This window comes from Thrips palmi, unplaced genomic scaffold (genome assembly GCF_012932325.1).
Source record: "Thrips palmi isolate BJ-2018 unplaced genomic scaffold, TpBJ-2018v1 HiC_scaffold_8, whole genome shotgun sequence".
In the NCBI taxonomy this organism is placed as follows: Eukaryota; Metazoa; Arthropoda; class Insecta; order Thysanoptera; family Thripidae; genus Thrips; species Thrips palmi.
Genome location: NW_023144635.1, coordinates 6291219 through 6313949, shown reverse-complemented (window position 1 = coordinate 6313949; position 22731 = coordinate 6291219). Strand labels below are relative to the sequence as shown.

The following is a 22731-nucleotide window of genomic DNA, read 5'->3' as shown; positions in this document are numbered from 1 at the left end:
TCGCCGCCGAGTGGAGGGCGTCCTCCACGTGGGCGCGGACCGCGCGGACGGAGCGAGCGTGAGTGCATCGCGATAGCGCGACGCCATGTCGTCCTGCTGCTGGAAACGAACCCACTCGTGGTCTGAATAATAGATGCCCTGCCAATTGCGGCCCTGGCTCCCGCTTTGGCTGCCTGGCTCCGGGCCGCACCGCCCCTGCCGTTTTGCGCGTTTTGCTTTATCGGGAGCAATCTGGACGTGCTGCGTGGTTTCGTCGATTCGAGTGGCCCGCCAGGCCTGCCACGCCAATGTCAAGCGCAGAGGCACGCAGTGTGTGCCGCACCCTCGGCCGCCACGATGCTGCTGGCCGGCATGATGCCCGCCAGGCTGGACGCCGTCAGCCCCAAGCTGCGCAACGGCGCCAACCCCGAGCCCAGCCCCAAGCTGCTGCGCCACGGCCCCACCCTCGAGCCCGCGGGCCCCCCGGGGCCGGGGCTCTCCCCGCTCGACGTGGAGGGCCTGCCCTCGGGGGTGGTCCACCGCGGCAGGGGCCTCCTCCAGGGGTCGCCGCCGGTCTCGGGGTTCGCGCCCGCGGTCACGCCCACCATGATCCGCGAGGGCTCCGGGATGTACTCCAACGCGGACAACGACGAGAAGAAGAAGAGGTTCACGCTCAAGTCGGTGTGGGACTTCTTGTTCCTGGTGATGCAGACCTCGTCCATCCACGGCTTCAACCACCTGACCGACGAGAAGCGCCACTTCTGCGAGCGGTAGGTGGCGGTGGGGAGAGTAGCAGGGAAGAAGGCGGTTCCACCTTTTGACCGAATTCCCGAAAACAGCATCGTGTGGACGGCCTTCGTGTTGTTCGGGCTGTGCGGCGCCGTGGTGGTGTCGATGTCCACCTGGAACCACTACCAGGAGAACCCCACCGTCATCTCCATGGAGCGCGACTACAAGGAGTGGAACACGTCCTTCCCCTCCGTCACCATCTGCCCCACCGTCAAGTACGAGGAGAAGAACGTGGAGGCGGTCGCGGAATCGTGAGTAGCGCACTTCATGGAGTACGCGGGAGCCAAGCCAACCCCGATTTGTCTGACCGCGCGCCCCCTGCTGCAGAATGACCAAAATCGAGGACAAGGAGCGCCTCAAGCTGTTCCTCATGAAGCTGGCCAACGCCACGTACGACACCTTCGGCGACGTGCCCGATGACTTCAACGACGTCATCAGGCCCTCGGAGTACATGGACCTCGTGTTGGCGGTACGCAGCATGCAAGTGCACGGCGTGAGGGAGGGTTTGCGTTCCTAAACACGTTCACGGTGGGGTGGGCTTCTAGGTGAAGCTGGAGTTCTACTACACGGTAAGCGGCAGCAACACCGAGGCCAACAACATCGGCCAGCTGCAGACCACCATCACGGAGCACGGCCTCTGCTACGCCTTCAACTCGGACATCGCCATCTACAACTCGCCCGAGTGGGTACACTGGACACTCAGGGCAGCGCAGACGTGATGGCCGAGTCCTCTTCCCTGAGAGATTCAAATTTTCCGCCAGGTACTTCAAGGCCAAGAACCTCACCATCATGGACAGGGGCTGGTCGTTTTTCGGCAGCCCGCTGGACGGCGACGTGTTCGCGCAGGTCATGGACATGAACTCCGGGTATCTGGTAAGGCGATCGCGGTCGCGCCGTCGTCTCTTTGTTTAAGTTTTTCGCGCACTTTTGTTCTTTTCCCCGCCAGGTGTACCTGCACAGCTCCAACGAGACGGCCGACTTCGCCTCGCAGCGCCTCGAGTCGCCCGCCGGCTCCTACAAGACGCTGGACATCTCGGCCCTCAGCATCTACACGTCCGGCTCGGCCGCCAACCTCAAGGTGGAGCAGCGGCGGTGCCGCTTCCTCAAGGAGACCAACCTCATCCTCAGCCCCGTGTACTCGTACAACTTGTGCAGGAACGAGTGCCGCATGAAGCTGGCCCAGGAGCGCTGCGGCTGCGTGCCGCACTTCTACCGCCCCGTGCGTGCGTATCGCGTGTCCTTAAGGACAATTGCCGTCGGCACACTGAAAAACTTTGGCGGGCAACTGTAACCCTCGATGCTTTCAGACCCCTTCAAGATCTGCGACGTGAAGGGCATGCACTGCCTCGCCAAGTACCAGGGTGAGTTTCCATTTTGCTAGCGTTGTCGCGTTGCGTCCGGTGGGCAGTTTATTTGTTCGCGTCTGATCCTTTACAGATTTGATGTCGACGCTGAGGGATCCCGTCACCAAGAAGAAGGTCAACTGCAAGTGCCTGCCCCCGTGCGACGACGTCAACTACATCATCGAGAACGACCACACCATGCCCTGGCGAGTTCCGAGTGCCCCGAGCCCCGCCGACGACACCCTCTCCTGGCTGATGCACCCTTCTCACTCTTCTCGTTGATGCAGGTTCCTGGGCACCAACCTCAAGTGGGGGATGACCAAGTACCCGCGCATGCGGCTCAAGCGTGACGTCATCTTCGGCTTCATCGACGTCCTGGGTAGGGTGGACCGCCGCCGCCTGGCTAGTCGTTCGGCCTCCCACACGTTTTGCTCTCAAATTAACTCCAACATTTGTTCCAACCATAACAGTGTCCGTGGGCGGCACTGCCGGCCTGTTCCTGGGCTGCTCCGTGCTCAGCCTCATCGAGATCTTCTACTTCTTCACGCTCAAGGCCTTCTTCTACGTGCTGGAGCACTACCGCGGCAAGCCGGACGAGGAGGACGAGGAGCGCGCCGAGTCCGCGGACAGCGAGGAGGCCATGGTGCCGCGGCCCGGCATGCCCTTCGCGCCGAGGAGCTTCTCCAACGTGTACCTGCACTGAAAGTCTGTACCGCCGAGGAGCAGCAATAAAAGGACTAAAATGTATCCGTTGAAAACCACCCCACAAAACCGACACTCGTGTATTTTAGCCGAAAAATGACAAAACGGGGCTGGACTAGCGTTCCCCTTCTTGGTGCCCATTGCCGCCGTTTTACTGCGACGGTCAGACAGCGTGCGTGCATGCATTAGACAGCCGAAGGCCGATACCTTTGGCCAGCGCTCTGTCTCTCTCGCACCCTCACGGGACGGCCCATGAGTGCGAGAGAGACCGGGCGACGAAAGCCCTGTCCGGAATGGGACACAGCCCCGCGCACTGATCAATGCCCGGTCAGCGCGCCGGTCTCAGCGTGACGCCGTGACAGTCACGACGTGACCGCCGTGACCGCCAGTGTGCGCGCGGCCGCCGCCACCAGCACCATGCCGTCCAGCGCCACCCGCCTGCGCTGCTCCTCGCAGAGCCTGGCCGCCGGCGTCAAGGAGTACATGCAGGAGAGCTCCCTGCACGGCGTGCGCTACCTCGCAGACCCCGGGCGCCACTGGTCGGAGAGGTCGGTCGAGTCGCTCTGTCTCTGTCGCACTCGTCCGGCGATGCGGCGATCCGTGGAGGTGCGAGAGAGACAGGGCGACGGGGTGTTCGGCCTGCAGGGTGTTCTGGATGTCGGTGTGCGTGGCGGCCTTCATCTCCACGTACTACCTGCTCATCGCGTCCTACACCGCCTTCCGGGACCACGCCGTCAGCTTCGTCAGCGAGACGGCCTACCTGGACTGGAACACCACCTTCCCGGCGGTGTCCGTCTGCGAGACGGAGAGCCCCGACAAGCTCTACGAGAGCGCCACCAAGTGAGTGGGGTGGCGTGGCGGCTGGGGGTGGGGGTGGCGAGCGTGTGTCATGACGTCATGGTTTGCGCGGCGCGCTGCGCAGGGTGTTCGGCACGGACCGCAACCGCAACCTGGACTTCTTCCTGAGGGACATCGTGTTCTTCGACGGCACCTGCCGGTCCTGCAGCACGCAGTGCAGCTCCAGGCCCGACGACGGCGGCATGAAGTGCCGCGACGACTTCATGACCATCATCGACTTGGTGAGTCGTCGAACGCCCTTTCCCGCCGCGCCGCCACGCCACTGTGACGTGTGTTGACGGACAGGTGCGCTCCACGTGTCCGGGGCTGCTCATCAAGTGCCGCTGGAATGGCCAGCCCTTCGACTGCTGCAAGAACTTCCTGCCGCTGCAGACGGAGACCGGGCTCTGCTACACCATCAACTCCCTGCACAACCGCTACAAGCCGTGAGTGCTGCTGGCCGGGCGGACCGGACACGGTTCCAGTGTTTCAAATTATTTACCGTGCCCGAGGTTGGCTTGTTTCCCAGGAACGGGACCCCGGTGAACAAGGACCTCGTGGAGCTGATCTCGAACCGCATGACCGGGCCTGGCACTCTCGAGTTCATGGCCAAGGAGTCCATCAAGGTACACCAAGACCAATCACTCGATGGCCTTTGAACGCGACGACGCTGATCAATCAAACCGACAATGTTCTAGATTTTCATCCACGCGCCAGAGGACGTTCCGAACTTCAACCACCCCCAGGACGAGAAGGAGTCCCTGTTCTGGGGGCTGAACTTCCACATGCGCTTCTCGGTGAGGACTTTCAGCGGCGCGCTTTGAGTTTCGGCCGTTTCGGGTGATGCTGAACCAACCACCTCCCAGGTGACGGAGATCGAGAACGACCCCCAGCTCACGGACGTGTCGGTGGAGCAGCGGAACTGCCGCTTCCCGCACGAGAACCCCCTCAACCTGCACAACAAGTACTCGTACTCGACGTGCATCGTGGAGTGCCACGCGCGCTTCCAGATGCAGTTCTGCAACTGCACGCACCACTACATGCCCAACATGCGTGAGTGTGCAGTGTGCCTGGCAGTCCGGCCCTCTTGGGACTCGCAGCCAAGCACTCGCTCGACTCATTTCTGTTGCAGGCAACATGAAGGTCCAGACGTGCGGTGTGGAGGGGCTGGCCTGCCTCAACTCACACTCCGGTAGGTAATTTTCTTTTTCAAATGTCGAATAAGTGCGTTCGGTTCGGACATAACGGCCACGCAAACTGCAAACGCATGCTGGATCTTCCAGAGGAACTCAGGAGTCTCAAGACGTCCTGGAGCTCCAAGCCCGGCCTGGCGTGCGACTGCGTCTCTAGCTGCACCGAGCCCGAGTACAGCGTCGTGTGGAAGTCGAGCCAGGGGTGAGCGAGAGAGCAGCCTCTCTGTCGGGCGTCTCGTCCTGGAGGCCTGGAGGGTGACCGGCGTGTCGTTTTCTCTGCGGCAGCAACGACGTGGAGGGCGAGGGGGAGCACGAGCAGGGCACCAGGGTGAGGCTCATGCTGGACTCGCTGCCCACCACCAGGTTCAGGAGGAACGTGGTGCGGACGCGGCTGGACCTCGTGGGTAAGTGAGCCAAGCCGCCAAGCCGCCAAGCCCAAAGCGAAGCGAGCGGGTTGCCGATGCTCGACTCTGCGGGCGCACTGTAACTCTGACTCTCTCGGCTGCCCTCCGCTTGGCAGTGTCCATGGGCGGCACGGCGGGCCTGTTCCTGGGCGCCTCGCTGCTCACCTTCGTCGAGCTGGTGTACTACGCGTGCCGCACGCCCTCCTACAAGCTCATGAAGGAGCGGGAGGCGCAGCAGCGCAAGCGCGCGCTGCAGGAGGCCAGGCAGGCCAAGAGCGTGGAGGCGGTCGAGGGGCGCGGTTGGAGCCGACTCAGGGAAGACCACCGCGCCACGGCCAGGGCCACGGCCACCGTGCGACAGGTGCAGCCCGCCATGCAGCCCACCCTCGCCGGCCTGGTCAGCGCCAATCTGCCCAGGAAGGCCTACGCCTTCCCGACCAGGAGGCCAGTGCAGGACCCGTTCGACTTGTACATGTAGGTGCGTCTCAGGTAACCACAGGGCAGAGAAATAAAGACACGGGCTAAAATGTACAAAGGACATTTATTATCTGTACCTCTTGAATGAATGCATATTTGAAATTGAGCACAACCATCACACATTTTTCTGGAGTAATAATACCCAAAATGATACTACCATACATAAATTAAACATTTACAAACAGTTAAAGCTTCAACTCACTGTGAATTGGTTTAAAACTTACTCGTCAATAATATCACATCAACATCCGTTGCAAAAATAACATTAAACCCAATTAGAAAACTGATAATATCACGTAATACAGTACTCCTATAGTACAATTTAATTAGCTGCACTGCTTTACTGGCAAATTTACTTTCCAGTTTGTTTACAAACTGACAACTGCAAACATTCAAATTTTAATGAAAGATGAAGGAAAATGTTGGCTAGACAAATTGAAAATCGGCAAGAAGTGATTTTAAATGCGGCTAGAGACTAAATCAGAAAAACAGTGCAACAAATGGGAATCTCAGTAGGAAATTAACAGGCAAGCACATCAACTTGCTTATCCAAGTCACAAATACAAATGGTCAGCAGGCAGTCTAAACACACGCACAAGTACTCACTCTCTCTCTCTCTCTCTCATTCTCTCTCTCACACACACACACATGCACACATAATATAAATTTCAAATTCATGGCAAATGAAACAAGTTTGGGGTAAAACTTATCCCAGCAGTATCAATAAAACTATGCAAATGCATATTTCTCGTTTCATGGGAAAGGAAGTTACAAATAGGAACATATCTTTATAAGACTATACAATAGAAAAAAAATAACTGGTGTAGAAAATTGCTAGGATCCATTTACGGAACAAGGCTTACTCATAAGGATTGAAATTAAGCACACACTCTAGAAAGAAAAGGAGGAAAAACACATAGCAGTAAAAAAGAGGTGTAACAAAACAGTTACAGGTAGAGAAGAATTACAGCAAAGCCCAAAATATTACAAAAATTTATACAATTCTGATTGAATACACACAATTAAGTTAATCCAATAAAACTTCTATAAAACTAATATTAATGACAGAAGAGAAAGACCAGCTATTCTCCATCTTAATCTAAACCCTGAAACAATGCACCAAAGGTGCATATTTCCACACCAGGAAATTCCTAAAGACAGCAGCAATGCATTCAAATTCACAAGACAAAGTTTACTGAATTTTGTTGTCTTAGCATGTCTTCCAACAATAGAAGTTCCTTCTTCTTGGAAATATATACATTCCACTCGACAGGAAACATTCAGATTAATCAGTTCTACCCTGTTGATAGTCCTTCGTACTACAACAATTCACAGTACAAATATTAAAATCAAGGATACGCATCAAGCATATTCATGGTCAGAAATTCATACTCATAATAAGAAAACTGTTTGTTCTAATCAGGAAATAGAAGTACAAGAGAGAGAAAAAATAACACAAATTTCTAAGCAAAGAATTTTCTGAGCATTTAATGGTTTGATGTGGTCATATTGTGTGTTAATCAAAATTTCTATTCTGAGCAAAAGTTTATGATAATGAAAAAAGAATTTGGTGCATGTGATAAGAGAGCACACATTCACCGACTAGTATGGTAACAGTTAATCACATCAAACAGCTTTCAGGAACAGTCAATTTCCTGATCATTCAACTGATAGATGGAGCACAAGTCAAAATAAGTTTGATATACAACAAAGATAGAAATGCTCTGTTTCCTAATGGACTACATTATTTCGTTTCCCAACTTCTGACAGACACTAAGAGTGTATCAAACCTTACCTATGAGGTAAAAATCACAAATCTCTTAAGTTAATATGACAATGACCAAACAACTTCCACTTACTATTACTTAGTAATAAACATGGCAATTTTAACTTGTCTAGTGAAAGTAACGAATATGAATACCTACATTCACAGACAGAATTAGTTAGCATAGTGTGCAAGACGCGCAGAATCTTGCAGTGAACATTCGATGAAACTTACAACTTTAGCTTAGTTGAGTGTAGAGGAAGACAAACGATTTTCCTCGTCTGCTAGTTCTTTGCATACCACCTGCAAAAAACAAATTAGTTTTTATCCATTCATTAGAATTTTAAAAATGGATTTTCGATAAGGAAAGGAAATTACAACATTATCAGTATTTTACCTGAAGTCGTTGTTGTGTCACAGGGATGTCGGCAAGCTGTGCTTCTAAGTGCGCCTTCTCTTGTCGTAGAGTCATAGCTGTCTTAGCATCCAGTGGGGACAGATCCCAACCTCCTTCTCCATCAAACTGAAGAATATGACTATGGAACTTCCTAGAAAGCGGAAAAAAAAAATTGGGTACAAAAAATTAGTCTCTTACATTATAAAGGAAGAACAATATTGGTTCAGGTGGACATAGAAACTCATAATACCATAGGGATGGACGGTGAGTTATTGTGAGCAGGGTGATACCAGCATCCTTAGCAGCTTGATAGATATTACTTTCAACGTCAATGCTAACAGCACTGGTGCATTCATCTAGCAAGGCAAACTTGGGCCTGTAAAAAGAATTATTATTTGTTATTCTTGAACATGTTTTCTTTTCCTCTGTCCAAGGGGAATGTCATTTACTGTACCTGTGATAGAAAAGTCGAGCAACTGCGACTCTTTGCTTTTCACCGCCAGACAAAACATCCTTCCAGTCTGCCTGAGAATCCCAGCCACCTTCGCGAGAAACCAACTGTGCTAAGTGAACCAGGGACAGACTGCGTTCCAAGTCATCGTCAGTCAGACCCTTCTTTCTCATATCTTCTACAGTGTCTGGGTAAATAATTTGATCTCGCAGAGATCCCAGAGACATGTAAGGCCTGTAGACAGAGAGTTGGTAAGTTTGTAAAGCACTCATGGTAAAAAAGATAGATTGGTTGAATCGCAGAAATGCATTACCTCTGAGGAATGTAGAACATAGGGCAGTCCTTTGGCCTATGCAATTCTCCAGCATACACAGGCCACAGGCCACTGAGAATTCGGAACATGGATGATTTACCACAACCGTTTGGTCCAGTTATAAGAAGGTGCATACCAGGGTGTACAACTAAAGTCAACGATGGCACAACAACGTCACAGTTTGGTGTTACTACAGGCACATCAATGAGAGAAATGCTGCCATCTGTAGACTCAATAATTTTTCCTGAAAGAGAAGAACACAACAAATTAGTTACCTTACGGCAAAATTGGGTTTCAAGTAAAACACAGATGGGTTGATTCGAACAACTCACCTTTAGCAACTGGAAGGCCATCCTTAAACTCCAGTCTGTCGTATCCTTTGCTGCTCTGCTTGGTGGCCGAAGTGGCTGTCCGCCTGTACCGGCCCTCGCTAACGTCTCCAAACACATCCAACATCTCTCCGACACGAGACGTGTAGCCGGCCAACTCCACAACTTCCTGGAAGTTGAAATTCGAATAAATAAGCATAATGGCAAAAACCTTCAAACTAAGATATAAAAATTGGTAGACATGATACCTTATAAGATGACATAAGTCTTTCAACTGCATCAGCTCCTGATACCAGCAGGTTGCGGGCTGTGGTGAAGTACTGAGTGCGTTCACTGACACCGCTGTCAGGTGTGCCATCAGAAGCTGGAAACATAAAATAAATAGATAAGAAAAATGTTTATGTTGGTGTCGTCCTTGCCTCCCTGACGGTCCCCAAACTCACATTGCCGCGTGCCCATGACGATGGGCAGGGCCACCATGACCATGCCCGTGCCGCTCCAGACGTACTTCATGAGGAACTGCTCCACCATGACGTACCACAGCCTCTGCTGGAAGATGTGGTTCTTCTGGCGCACCAGCATGTAGTAGGCCTTCTGCAGGTGGTTCAGCTCCACCTGAAAACCCACACACACAGCGGCTTGAGAACGCGCCCTGGACTTCCCTCCAGTACAGTGTCTGGGCCGGCGGTTCGGTTCGTACCTTGTGGCCGCCGTAGAAGGCGATCTCCTCGGCGTTGGTGATGACGCGCGAGTGGATGGAGCGCAGGTAGCCCTTCTTGTTGGCCTCCTCGGCCACCAGCAGCCCGAACTTGGGCGACACCGCCTTGAGGATCTGTCCCGTGGCGCCGATCACGATGCACGCCAGCAGGGGGCCTGGAACCGACAGAAAAAGGCAGTCAGCGCCTCGTCTAGCGCGTCTGGCGCCGCCAGCGTGGAGCCAAGGCCGCCGCGGACGCCGCGGACACCGGGACACCACGTCCTCGGACGCGCCGCCGCACCGCCGAACACATACGCGTCGAAATGGCATCAGCCCGCATTCCGGATTCAAGCGGCTTTTGATGATGATTGCCGCGCGCTGAAATTGAGCCTCCCGAGCGGACCGGGCGTGGGTGCACGTCGAATCAGGCAGCAGCCGACTCGGTCAAACTATGAAGAGCGGGCGGGCCAAGCCTGGTCCAGCCACCATCCGGCCGGAACCACGGACAACGGGCGCGCCGGACGGCCGACCTCCGCAGCCATGCAGCAGCCATGCCGCAGCCACCACACATATTTGCATCAATTATTTTTTTCGTTCTGGCGTCCGGTCGTTGCCTTCTTCCCGCAACTCCCGCCTCCCGCGCGCGGTTCCGAGCCTTCCGGGCCTTCCGGGCCGCGCCGCGCGCGGCGCCAGCGTGAATACCAAAGCAGGCTCAACAGCGGGTTCGTCGCGCCGTCTCCGTCGCACTCACGGGGCGCCCCGTGGCGGTGCGAGAGAGACAGGGCGGCGAGACGCCGGCGCCGCAACACGCTCGCTGCGCAACAACGCCTCGCAAAGCCGCAGCGCCGCAGCCACACAGTGTAGCACACGCCGCTTTGCCTTCGCGTGCAATTTGAGCGCTATCAATCACTGACGAGATTGAGGAAGCGGAGCCGGTGGGCTCGGAAAGGCCCGGCGCAGGCAAACAACGAGGCGAAAAAACGAAGCCGAAAAACCAGCAGGCCAGCACCAATCAATGTGATTGGGCCTCCAAGGAGGCGGCCGGGTCGGGCCGGGCGCCCGGCAGGTAGGCAACCGGAACACAGCCGAGCGCTCGGGCGCTCAGATGGCCTACCTGGCAGGCTGGCCGAGCGGCCGGCCGGCCGGGCGACTGCGGCGGGCTTGGCGGCCAAGCCGAAACCCCACCAGAAACACCGAGAGCAAACAAACAAAATGACCAGGACCCGCCGACGCAGCGCCGCCACGCGTGTACATGACGCAAATGAAGAGGCCTTCGGGCGAAAAAAAAGGGGGAGTGGGGTGGGGAGAAAAATCGCGACAGCTACTTAACGAGTTGGCTGGTGCGGCGCGCGCACCGACAAGCGGACATGGGCGCTTGACATTAAGGCTAGCGCACGCCCAGACCGTCGCCGTCATCCTCAGTGGCTCCATCAGGCGGCGTTGCTTTTTTCGACTCCTTTCCAGCGAAGCTAGTCTGCGCGTGTCCCGGTCGGTCCCAGCCGGTCCCGGCCAAGCAGCTAAACAAAGAGGGTCCGGTGGGATCCAGGAGGCCCGGCAGAGGCCCAGCGGCAGCTCGTCAGTCACCGAGCAAGCAGCCGATGATAGAGGATTCGCGGATTCGAGGATGGGATGGGTGTGTCAGCCTTGGGAAGTTCCGCGCGCTCCGCGGCAACATGACGCGCCGCGGCTCCGAGGCCACGCCCCGAGCGGACCGAGCCCCAGTGGGACCGGTGCGGCCCGTGGGGCCCGCGGGGCTGCCCCACCCACGCCCGCCAAAACAAACACCCCGCGTCCTTGCGAGCCCCGCCGGTACCGCCGGCCTGCCCCAGACACCGGGCGAGCGGCTAGCCACCAGCCACCCCAGCAGGAAGTGGCGGCGTGCCGGCTGGCCGCCCCACCGGGAAGTGTCGAGCGGCGGGCAAGCGGCCCAAAAAGACCAGGCAACCCTCGCGGACGCGGCGGACGCGACAGCGACACGAGGCTGGCGTGTGGTGTCGCCTGCACTGCATCCCCACCTGCATCGCCACCTGCATCGACGGCTCCAGCTGCTGCCTCGGCGGTGCTCGGCAGGCGCCACGCCACGGTGCGCGCTCAAGGTCGCCTAGGCAACGCGGTGACCGGGCGCCCCGCCCCGCCCCGCCCCGCCCCGCCCCGCACGCCGTAACCCAGTTAGGACCAGCCAGCCGCGGCGCGCTGAGCTGCAGCAGAATTCCCTCCGAGCAACACAACACACACACACAAAGCAGAGTCGCGGGCCGCGCCGGTCGCGAGGCCCCGGGCCTCGCAATCGTCGCAATCGCAGAGCCGTCCCGTCCCGAGCGTCTCTCCGAGACTACGCACGCTACCGAGACAGTAAGCGTCCCTCCCGACGAAAGCAGCGCGGTCCTCGACATCGCGGAGACAGATTTGCATATCACTCGTTGCAGAGCGCGCAGCGCGCAGCCTCCGCCTCAGCCTGCAGGCCTGTCTTTCTCGCTCCGACACGCGACGCCGGGGACGCTTCACGAGTGTGAGAAAGAGAAAGAGACCGGGTCCACGGCCGGCCACCCGCTCCGGCCGCTCCAGCCGCGTTGTCCAGGCTCCGGGCTCCAGGCCGGGCCGAGCCGAGCCGAGCCGAGCCGGTGTAGCAACGAGATGCGTTGCCAAGAGCCGCGCGGTGGAAATACAGGCGGAAAGCAGGGCGTCCGCGCCACTCACACAGACACAAACACACACACACACACACACACACGCACACACGCGCACGGACCGGCCCTCTGCACCGCGCCGTCAGCATGCTGCAGCCTCCAGGCCGCCTTACCTCCAGCGCCACGCCCGCACATTAGCCAGATCGAGGACGCTGCGGTGGCGCTGCAGGTTAGGTTGATTCGCCGTGTCTCTCTCGCACCCGCGCGGACCCAGGCGCGGCGGCCCCCCTGACCGCGAGGGAGGGAGAGAGACAGAGCACGCCGTTTGGAATCGGCCGGCCGGGCCTGTGCGCTGGGTGCACCTCACCAAACTTGTAATGATATTGCGAGTTGGGCCGAGTTGAATAACACATTCTTTTTCTGTCTGGCTCGGTGAGGCTCAGCGGGGCTCGGCGGGGCCCCTGCGCGCGGGCCGCGGCGGACCGGCACCCGGATATGATGTCAAATTGCAAATTGCGCCTCGAAGTGCACCAAGCAGTGAACGGTCGGCAGTGTACTGGGTGCCGAGCGGTCGCGCGACGGGAAAAACGTTTTCTTTTCAAGTCCATCAATTAATCTCACCCGCCATCGATTTGGGGCAAAGCGGGGGCCAGACAGCCATCACGGGCCCCGTCACCGATAGTCTGGGCACTCCGACGGGCAGCCGCCCCGCCCCGTCAAACCGCACTGACTGCGAACGGTGCTTTCGTCGCCCCGTCTCTCTCGCACCCCTGCGGCCCGGCCCGGCCCGGCGTCCCACAAGTGCGGGGGAGATAGAGCGACGAGACCACTGTTGGGAATGAGCGAGGTCCGCCGGGTCGAGCCGATGCGCTGACGCCACAACGTTTTTCGCGCGGCTCGGCAAAGTGCGGCTTGGCCGTTGGCTCGGCCGGTATGGTGCGGCGCAGCGAGTATGCAGTGACGTCAGCGAGTCAGCGCGTGGCCAGTGCCTTTTATAACGCCCACCTGGCCGGAGCCTCCGCTACACACACACACACACACACACGTTCACACCTTTCCCAACAGCAACGGCCTAGAGGGCGCGCGCCTTGTCCGCGTTGCACTAGGATGGCTTTACTGCGGGGTCAGCGTCGTCCCTCGGCCCTGGGCGGCCCTGGGCGCTGCGGTTCCTCGCCCATTCGGCGGCAAAGTCGATTCAATCGAAAACGCGGTGAAAGTCCGCGCCCCGCCCCGCGCCGCGCCGAGCGCCTTGCGTTCCGATTCGATTCAGCGCCATGCAGTGTAGTGCGGCCCTCCGAGTCTCCGTCGCTACGTCCCTCTCGCAACCGCGGGGCGTCCGGCGGCGTCCCGCGGGGGTGCGAGAGAGACAGAGGCGGCCTGGGCGGCGACGGCGTTTCCTCGCCGGTGCTTGCCGCCGGTTCCCCGTCAGCCTCGGCCACGGTTGCAGCGAGACGCGGTGGCGGTGCGGCGGTGACGCAGTGCGCGGACGACGGCGTGGACGGCAGCGACTAGTAGACGCGTCCAGTCCGGCGAGACGGCCGACCGGCCGGCCATGTGCGGCGCGGACGGCGCGGAGCGGAGCGAGGGAAATGCGCGTCACTCGCGGGAATCAACAAGGCACGGCAAAAAAAAAAAACAAAAAAAAATCTCGATTCTCGACACGACCGGGGCCCCTTAATTTAACAACGGGTTCGGCCGGCCGGCCGTCCCGCCCCGTCGCCACGGCGGCGGCCACCCGTTTCCGCTTCCGTTTTCGTCCTTTTGTCCGGGAGCTAGGACGCGACGCACACACACGCACGCACACACACGAGCGGGCGACGGAAAGATTTTTCAAGGAGAAAAATAAATCTATCCTCATCTGCGACCGTTCGAGTGGCGTGGTGGGGGCATCTCCAGGATTCCAGAAGACTCGGCCGGACATGCAGTCCAGGCAGTCCAGGCAGTCCGGGAGGTGAAACTCACTTGGGTCGACGGCCCGGCCGGCCCGCCCCTGCAGGGCCTGCACCGTGCACTTGCACCGGCGGGAAGGGGCAAGGGGCCCAGGGGCCCCCTCTCTCTCCCTAGACCGCCGTCAGCGGCCGTCTACGGCCGTCAGGACCACCGCCAGGCCGCTGGGACTACCGGGCGGCGGCGCGAGGCGCGAGCCACGACGGCGTCCTCGCCGCTATCGCCCCGCTTCGGAGGTCAGCCCGTCAGACGCACAACAACAACGCCTTTCTCGCGTCGTCCGGATCGAACGCAACGAGTGAACCGGCAGTGCGGCGGGCAGGACGGCGGCACACGTGTCACACGCCGGGCACGTGCCCCATGGAGCAACAAGCCATCGGGGCGGGGCGGGGCGGGCTATGAGCTGGCCCGCCAAGCACACGCGCGATACGTGCTTATCGTGCTGATTGCAGCTACCGGGGACAAAGTCCGCGCCCCAGGAAGACGACGTCGCCGTCGTTGCCGTCCTCACCGGGGATGATGTTGGCGCCCATGCGTCTGCTGGACTGCGCCAGGGCCAGGCCGATGAGCGCGCAGTCGAACAGCGGCTTGGTGAGGTGCGAGTAGAGGTGCGCCACGGAGGACGTGAAGGCCGTGATGTCGTCCGTCAGCCGGTGGTCCGCATTCTCGATGCGCCCGTCCAGGTTGGCCACGCGGTAGTACGTCTGTCCCTTGAAGTACAGCGAGTACGCGTGCCGCACCAGCCGCGTCCTGGAAGGGAAAGGAAAACATGAGTGCCCATTCCCACAATCAGACGCATCACACGTGAGGAAACTCCCACGCACGTCAGGCGTGCTGCGCTTCAATCTCGAAGGCCCTCGAGGCTCGATCTCGATGACACGGCGGTGTAAAGGTACATCTCAAATCAAAGGTGGGCAGGTGCGGCCGGACCGAGCGAACTAAGGTCCGCCACTTGAGAGAGGCAATGGCCAAGGGTCCGAGAGATAGGCCGCCTGTCGCGCCTGTCGCCATGCAGGCAGCGCGGCAGCACGCGGCAGCACCTCCCAGTGCGCTGGTCAAGTGCCAAGCCGTGGAGCCGTGGAGTGGCGGCACGAGCCAGCGGGCGAGGCGGGGGCGGGGCGGGGCGGGGCGGGGCGGGGCGGGCGGGGCGGGGCAGGGCGGGGCGCAGCACGGCGCAAATCAGCTGAAATAGTGACCATCGACCAGGCGGCTGGTCTGCCCTTTGCGCACCATGCAGGCACCTCCCCGTTTCCCAACCGCTGGATCCAAAATCCAAACTCCAAGTGCGTCCACGTCTCGTGGTGAAGTGGGAGCTTTCGGGACGTCGCCATGCGCAGGACAACCTCATTTCTAAATTACATGTCCTCACGGAGTTCACCACAACGCTCGTGACGATCCTGAAATTGGATGTTTGGTTGGGCAAAGCGCTTTCCGAGGCCCACGGCGGCAGGGCCGACAGGGCCAGCAGCCCGATTCCGAGAGTCGTTTTCGTCGCTCTGTCTCTCTCGCACTCATGGGGCGCCCCGTGTAGGTGCGAGAGAGACAGAGCGACGAAAACGACTCTCGCAATCGGCCTGCAGGGCACAACGACACGCCGCGTGGAAGCCTCGAGCAGCGAGCGGAGCGGCCACGACCGCCACGACCAGAGGACTCTGGCGTGCCGCTGTGCCGCCGGCGCGCCTCGAGAACCTCACCTCACGCGGGTCAAGTGTTACTGCAACGGCCGGCAGGCAGGCAGGCAGGCAGGACGCGGCGGCGTTTACACAAGCACCGGCAGAGTGTCATGGCGAAGGCCGGGCCCCGGCCGGGCCGCCGCAGCCCGCCGCCGAAAACATAAAAACGTTGGGAAATTAGACGCGGGTTCTCGTCCAGCCAAGCGTGGCAGTCGTGTCAGCAAAGTGCATCCAGAGACGCGCGCTAGCCGCCGTGTCTTGCTTGCTCTGCAGACTGATTCCAAGGGCCGCTGCGGCCGCTCTGTCTCTCTCGCACCTACAGGGGACACCCCGTGCGTGCGAGAGAGACGGGCGCGATGGAGGCGACTTTCGGAAACGGTGTGCCGCCTGCCCGGCCGCATTCCCACCGCACGCGTGCGCGACGCGTGCGTCAGACAGTGTCACGGCGTCACGGCGTCAGGGCGAGCGGCGCCTTGCCTTCCGTGGGCACGCCGGCCGGCCGGACACGCCCCCCGGGGACGCGCCCCTGCAGCAGGGTAGAGCACGACGCAGACGGAGCGACGCAAAGCAGCGCGGTGCAACGCAGTGCAGCTGCAGGGAGGGTTTCTCGTCGACGTGTCGACATCAGTCCGCGCCGCCGCCAAGTGCCCGGCCCGGCCAGCCCGGCCGGCCGGCACTGCAGACCGATTCCGAGCAGTCGCAGTCATCGTCGCTCTGCCTCTCGAGCGCACGGGGCGTGCCGTACGGGAGCGAGAGAGACAGAGCGACAGGACTGCTCGGAGTCTGGCTGCAGCGCGGCCGGGTAGCCGCGGCTGGTCCACCATTCTGCTGACATTCACGGCGCTTGACCAACAGAAGGCCTGGCTGGGGCCTGCCGGCCTGGTGCCTGGAGCTGCCTGGAGCCTGCCCTCAACAACGGGCTTGCGTCAGAGCAGCCAGCGCGCAGCGGCGCGGCGCGTCTATGCCGTGCACTCTGACCAGAAAAGGACAGCGACGGCGGGCAGCAGAGAAAAGGCCGAAAGGAGATTACAGTCTAAGAGGAGTTGTCTGACCGATGTCATGCGGCGGGAATGTCTAATCGAGAAGCCTGTTTGCGCACGTGTGTGTGTGAAGTGTAAGTGTCCGTGTCGCTGTGCGTGTGTGCGTGCGCGCGTCACGAGGAGCGTGTCCGCGGGCTGGGCATTGCTGCGCCGGGGTGCGCCAGGCTGCGCCAGGCTGCGAGCTGCGCGTCGTCCCGTATGATTCTGGTAGGCGTATTTTTGACGTATTTTAGTCGTACTTGTACGTCATATGTACTCAAAAGAACGCAAAAATACGGCAAAAGGTTACGGCAAAACTACGCCAAATTACGCCGAATGCGTGAGGCATAAATTTGGCGTACCGAAGGCGTATTCTAGTCTGGAAAACGTTCTGTTTTACGACTAAAATACGCCAATTTACGGTCATCTGCTGGATGACGTGGAGCAAAGCAAAAGGTACGCGTAGACAGGTGTCGATCCAAGATCTTCGTGTTCGCAGACGCATGCGGAACCACTTGGCCAGAGTGGATCTGGAGACCTGATGGGCAGGCACCCACATAGACAAGATCTGTCCCTCCGGACGTCGGACTGGGATGGGCCATTTTCACAACACATGACGCGGGTGTGCGGTGGTTCGAACCTGTTCATTTTGAACGATAACCTGGTCCTTGATAACCGATTTATCCGCACGCCGCGCCATGGTGAAAAGGCCCATCCCCCGCCTGGATCCGACCAGTCGTGGACAGATCTTTGTCTATTTGCTGCCCAGCTCAGTCTCCAGATCCACTCTGGCCAAGTGGTTCCGCATGCGTCTGCGAACACGTAGATCTATGGATCGACACCTGTCTACGCGTACCTTTTGCTTTTTGCTCCACCGTCATCCAGCAGATGACCGTAAATTTGGCGTATTTTAGTCGTAAAACAGAACGTTTTCCAGACTAGAATACGCCTTCGGTACGCCAAATTTATGCCTCACGCATTTGGCGTAATTTTGGCGTAGTTTTGCCGTAATCTTTTGACGTATTTTTGGCGTTCTTTTGAAGTAAATATGACGTACAAAGTACGACTAAAATACGCCAAAAATACGCCTACCAGAATCATACGGGGTATTACCGATTCCCACACACTGCCACGGCGGCAACGGCGGCCATAGGCACACACAGACGCAAGGCGGCGCGGCGGTCTCGGGGGCGGCCTCCACGACGGGGGCCTTGAACCATCGGGGAGCGCAGCGCAGCGCGTCCCTTCCTTCCTGCAGTGCATTAGCCTAGCCGGCCTGGGTGCGCTCGCTGCGCTGCAGCGCCCCGCGGCCGTAGTGCCGTAGTGGAGCGGAGCGGACGTGGCGGGGAAGACCAGGGAGGCCGCGCCACCGCGCCACCGCCCGGCTAGACTGGTTTCCCAGCACTTCTCCACGACGCCACGGGCGATGTGGGGCGAGGCTGCTATTTTCGCTGAGTGGCTTGATGCGGATTCAACGACCCGGCCATGGCGCGGGCCATCGGGCGGGCCATCGCATCGACACACTCTGTCTCGCTCGCACCGCACCGCGCACCCCCACGGGACGCCCCACAAGTGCGAGACAGAGACGGCGAGTCAGCCGGCAGCTGCTGGCAGCCCAGCGCTTGCGGCGCTTTGTGCTTGCATCTCACATCTTGCATGGCGACCAGGCCCATCCACACCCCGACCGCCGACACGGCAGGACAGGACAGACACGGCGGACACCTGTCTGACGGCTGCTGCTGATGGCCAACGGGTACCCCGGGTCCCAGGGTCCGCCGAGCCGGCTCCACCGTGGGGGCAGGGGGAGGGGGGAGGGGAGAGGGGGGCTTCCCTGCGCCGCGCGCTCGCCGGCCATCGAGTCAACCACAGAGACCACTCCACTTTGATAGCAAATACTGCATATCAATAGTTACAGGTACACAATCTAGAGATTAAAAGTTGCGAGCAGCCTCTAGGAATTCACAGTGCATGGCCACATTGCGTCTTGTCCATGTACCTGACGATGTGAGCTATTGTCAGTCATTGACTTGAGCAGGCTCCCAGGCAGCCCATGGTTTTCTTACTCATGCTCAGTGAGTCTGTCCTGGTGAGAATCCCACACAGGTAGCCCCATCCCAACCCCTCCCCTGTCCCTGTATTGGCTTTGTTAAGGCTTCCCGACATCAGTCTTAAGGTGGGGCCAAAGGACACTGCATGTCAATGCAGTATCAGCCTTGAATAAGTGAAAGTGGTTACGGTTTCAAAGAAAATGTCACATGTGATCAAGTCGGAACAAATGAAGCAGGAGGAAATCGTGGTGGACTGTGTGGTGTCCACCGTGATTGTCAGAGGTTAATGTATGCAAATATCGAGAGGACAATGGCACTGAAAATTCATGACCTGACTAGTCAGTCGGTCTCAGTGTGTACAAAATGAAATGAGGACCAGAGCTGCCACTAATGACAATCGGACTTTCAAATGTACACGACTCCACTCAGGCGATGAGTAATGAGACCTAAGTACCAAGTAATTGAATAATTGATACGGTATTAGAAGTAGAGCACTGACCTGAAGGCAAGAGCCAGCTTGTTCTCCAAGTAACGGATCATGGAGTTGATGAATGTGGCAGGAACGGCGACTCCAAGCCATTTTAACAGCATGATGGAGAAATTCCAGATGTCCCGTCGCACAATGAACTTGACAATTTGTCCTTCCATAGAGGCCACATATATTGACAAGAATGTACGAGTAAACAGTGCTAATGTGTGAACTGACAATAAGCCAGTCTCAGTGCACCAGAATCGAGGAATCATGATGCGTATTAACTTCTCCAGTTGCAGCAGAAACTCCTGGTTGACAGCCGGAGAAGAGCGACCATTTTTCGATGAAGCAGTTTCTCTCTTGACAGCTTTGCCATTGGGCACAACGAGATCATTGTTATTCGTTGAAACGTCTTCTCCATTGGCCACGACCACCGTGCCGTTGCGAGGTGGCTTCCCCTTGGCATTTTTCACACCGTTCTCAGTAGGCTTCCCAGTCTTTGTGCAGAGCTGCTGGATCAGGGGGTAGCCCAGCTTGATGCCATACAAACACACTGCTGTGCCCAGGACAGTCCTGGACAGGTACTCCTTGGGGATGTTGTACTTGGCAGCCGTGCTGTCCAGGTACCTGGACATTATGTTGGGCATCTTGGCTGCTTGCGACTTGGCGACTTGTCCGACGATAACAAACAGACGAACCTAACCTCAAAGCGGAGGTTACGCAGGGCGGCAGCAGAACGCGCTGCGGGGCGCTGCGACGCACAGCCACACAAACACGCGCGCGCACTTCACATGACTTGCCGTGAGAGTCACTGGCAGGTCGCTGACGGCCTGACTTGACGGAGTCAGCCTCACACTCTTGACACTCGCGGTACCCCTCACGCCAGCCTGCCTGCCCACTGCCCCGTGGAGCGTGAGCCGTGAGCCTCTAGCCAACTAATGCCTTCCGGAGCGTGGCGGAGCGTGGCGGGGCTTAGAGAGCTGCACGTTCCCGTCCGTCCGTCCCGACCGCCGTCTTGTCTGCGACTGACTACCGCACCGCACCCGCTCCGCTCCCGCTCCGCTCCGCCGCGAGCCGAGCCGCGAGCCGCGAGCGAGTAGCAGCAGCAGCGCGAGCGCGGACCGCGGACCGCGAGACCAGACCACGCGAGGCGAGTCCGACCCGCCCCGTCCCGCCCCGCGATGCCCCGCGAACGCCCAACGCCCCGCGAACCGCGAAGCGAACGGCCTGAGCGAACAGTCGTGGAGAAGTCAGATGCTCGGTGGATTGCCGCACCTGCCGCTCGCTAGAGGGCTCCATCTTCATGGATCGGCGCGGCGCGCCACTGACCGGTGCTTGCAGCCCCATGCCTTAAGTCTGCAAACCAGGCACACGACCAGGTTATTTTTGCTCCGGGATCCGAGAGGGTAGCGTCGGCAAAGCAGAGGCTGCCGGTTCGGCAGACAGACGCAGCCGGCCGGTTCCCATTAAAAACATAGCCTGCGTGGACGCCTGGAAATTTCCAGGCTCTTGGTGCCCGGCGAGTTTGATTCCAGTTGACAACAACCCGGAGTCTACGACGAAGCGAGCCAGCAGCGCCAGCAGCCAGCCGTCGTTCCCTTCAACGTCATCGACATTGGCGCCGAATTTCGGCGTCGCGTGCGCTGGGGGCGGAGGAGGGGGAGGGCCTTCCCCGCCGTTCGGACTTCCGGTGCGGGTAGCCCTTTGTAACTGCAGACTTTGTTGCGGCTGTCCTGGCGGGGCGAGGCGGGGCCCAGGCCGGTGCCGCCTGCACTGTCCTTTGCAGCAGGGACGTGTGCTTTCTCCTGTCGTCGCGCTCCCCGACTAGATCCCCCATCCCCCACCCCCGCGAAGCCCGCAGCACTCCCGTTACCCGTTACCTAAAGTCATGCAACGCCGTGAGCGGGCAGCAGGCAGGCGGCGGCCAGTTGGTCGGCCAGTACAAGAATCGCGTGATAGCTGAACCCACCGCGACAGGTTGCCAGAGGGGTACATTCATCGCGCGATGCCTGCACCCCGGTATACAGTCATCGTGGTTCAGTTCAGCCCTCCATCTCTGCAGGCTTCCAGGCAGGCTCCCAGAGGCCTCAGGACCTCCAGGCTTCCAGACATCCAGCATCCAGGCCTCGAGGCTCAGACTTGCCTAACCTAACCTAACCTGACTTGCCGTCCCGGTGCGCGGCCCCGGCGGCCTGCCCCTGCCTGCCCATCGGTCCCTCGGCCCTCGCGCGGCCGCGGCGCGGGGTCACAGCCCCGGGATAGTGCGGCCCGGCCGGGTCGGGCGTCGGGCCTGGTGGAAAGCGCCGCCGCCGTCGCGCGCCGTTACATCAGGCTGACGTCGCACAACGGGTGGAGGAAGGTGTTATGTGACGTCTTTAGAGGCAATCCCCGCGCCCTGGGCCCCTGGGCCCTGCGGGCTGATTCCAGGCACTGCTCTGTCTCTCTCGCACTTATGGGGCGTCCCGCGCGCCCCGCAAGGGAGCGAGAGAGACAGAGACAGCCCGGCATTGTGTGGCACTCTGTGGCCGCTCTCCGCACGGGGCGTTCTTGTTCTTTATCGGCAGCCGATGATGGCCGCGGGGGTTGTGTGCATGCGGTGCGCGGTGCATGGCGTGCATGGCGTGCTTGGTGTGCGCGCGGACCCCCGACCTCGCGGCCGTCATGTCGCCGGCGATATCGCCAGTCCGACACGGTCAATACGACTTTCTCATAACGAGCAGTACGAGGAACTGGCCGCATGGATTTCCGCCTCGCCCGTGGCCATGTAGGCCATGCCGGGCGCGTCGGCCGTGGCCCGGCGCAGGACAGGGCGGTCAACGCGCGCCATCCACGCGCCTGGCCGCCAGGCCGCCGCCTACGTCATGGGCGCCGTGACGCCATTGGCCAGTCGCCGATCAATCGGCATCCAGTTTTTAATCAGCTTCGTGGATTTGGCGGTCGCGGGGGTCAAAGTCAAAAACGGGCGACCGCTCCGGACTCCGGGCGTCCTGGAGGCGCGATCCTGGACGCGCTGGAGCCGGGCCAAGAGGCGCTGACGTCACTCCGCTCCGGACGCCCAGGCCGTCACGTAGAAGGAAGGCGCGCCCGCGGCCTGACGGCCATGCCTGACACAGATCCGCGTGGCGTGGAGCGGCGGGCGGTGGACTCGCGACCTGCAATGTCGGTGTCCGCACGGCGCCGTTGTCACGAAAGAACGCCAAAGAGCGAGGAGCGAGGCCCGACCCCACCGCACTTGACCGCTTAGCCGTTTCCAGTGTTCTAGAGCCGGA

The 22731-nt window shown here is 59.3% G+C and overlaps 2 protein-coding genes across 2 annotated transcripts; one reads left to right on the top strand and one right to left on the bottom strand.

Moving 5' to 3' along the window:
• Positions 1–39: 39 nt before the first annotated feature.
• LOC117653133 lies at positions 40–5836 on the top strand. Its single transcript, XM_034398540.1, has 21 exons — positions 40–749; positions 819–1019; positions 1096–1237; positions 1314–1450; positions 1530–1641; positions 1715–1991; positions 2076–2129; positions 2206–2317; positions 2399–2490; positions 2582–2807; positions 2903–2985; positions 3203–3653; positions 3736–3892; positions 3957–4096; positions 4180–4276; positions 4349–4447; positions 4517–4703; positions 4783–4842; positions 4934–5045; positions 5129–5247; positions 5364–5836. Exons 1-21 carry the CDS (start codon positions 337–339, stop codon positions 5723–5725), a joined length of 3633 nt encoding a protein of 1210 aa, XP_034254431.1. The 5' UTR covers positions 40–336; the 3' UTR covers positions 5726–5836.
• On the bottom strand, positions 5770–20542 carry LOC117653325 (ATP-binding cassette sub-family D member). Its single transcript, XM_034398935.1, has 11 exons — positions 19490–20542; positions 14762–15000; positions 9680–9852; positions 9423–9594; positions 9228–9343; positions 8983–9148; positions 8651–8894; positions 8341–8571; positions 8137–8262; positions 7887–8037; positions 5770–7792 (listed from the first exon to the last, which is right to left on the bottom strand). Exons 1-11 carry the CDS (start codon positions 20107–20109, stop codon positions 7733–7735), a joined length of 2298 nt encoding a protein of 765 aa, XP_034254826.1. The 5' UTR covers positions 20110–20542; the 3' UTR covers positions 5770–7732.
• Between the last annotated feature and the right edge of the window lie 2189 nt (positions 20543–22731).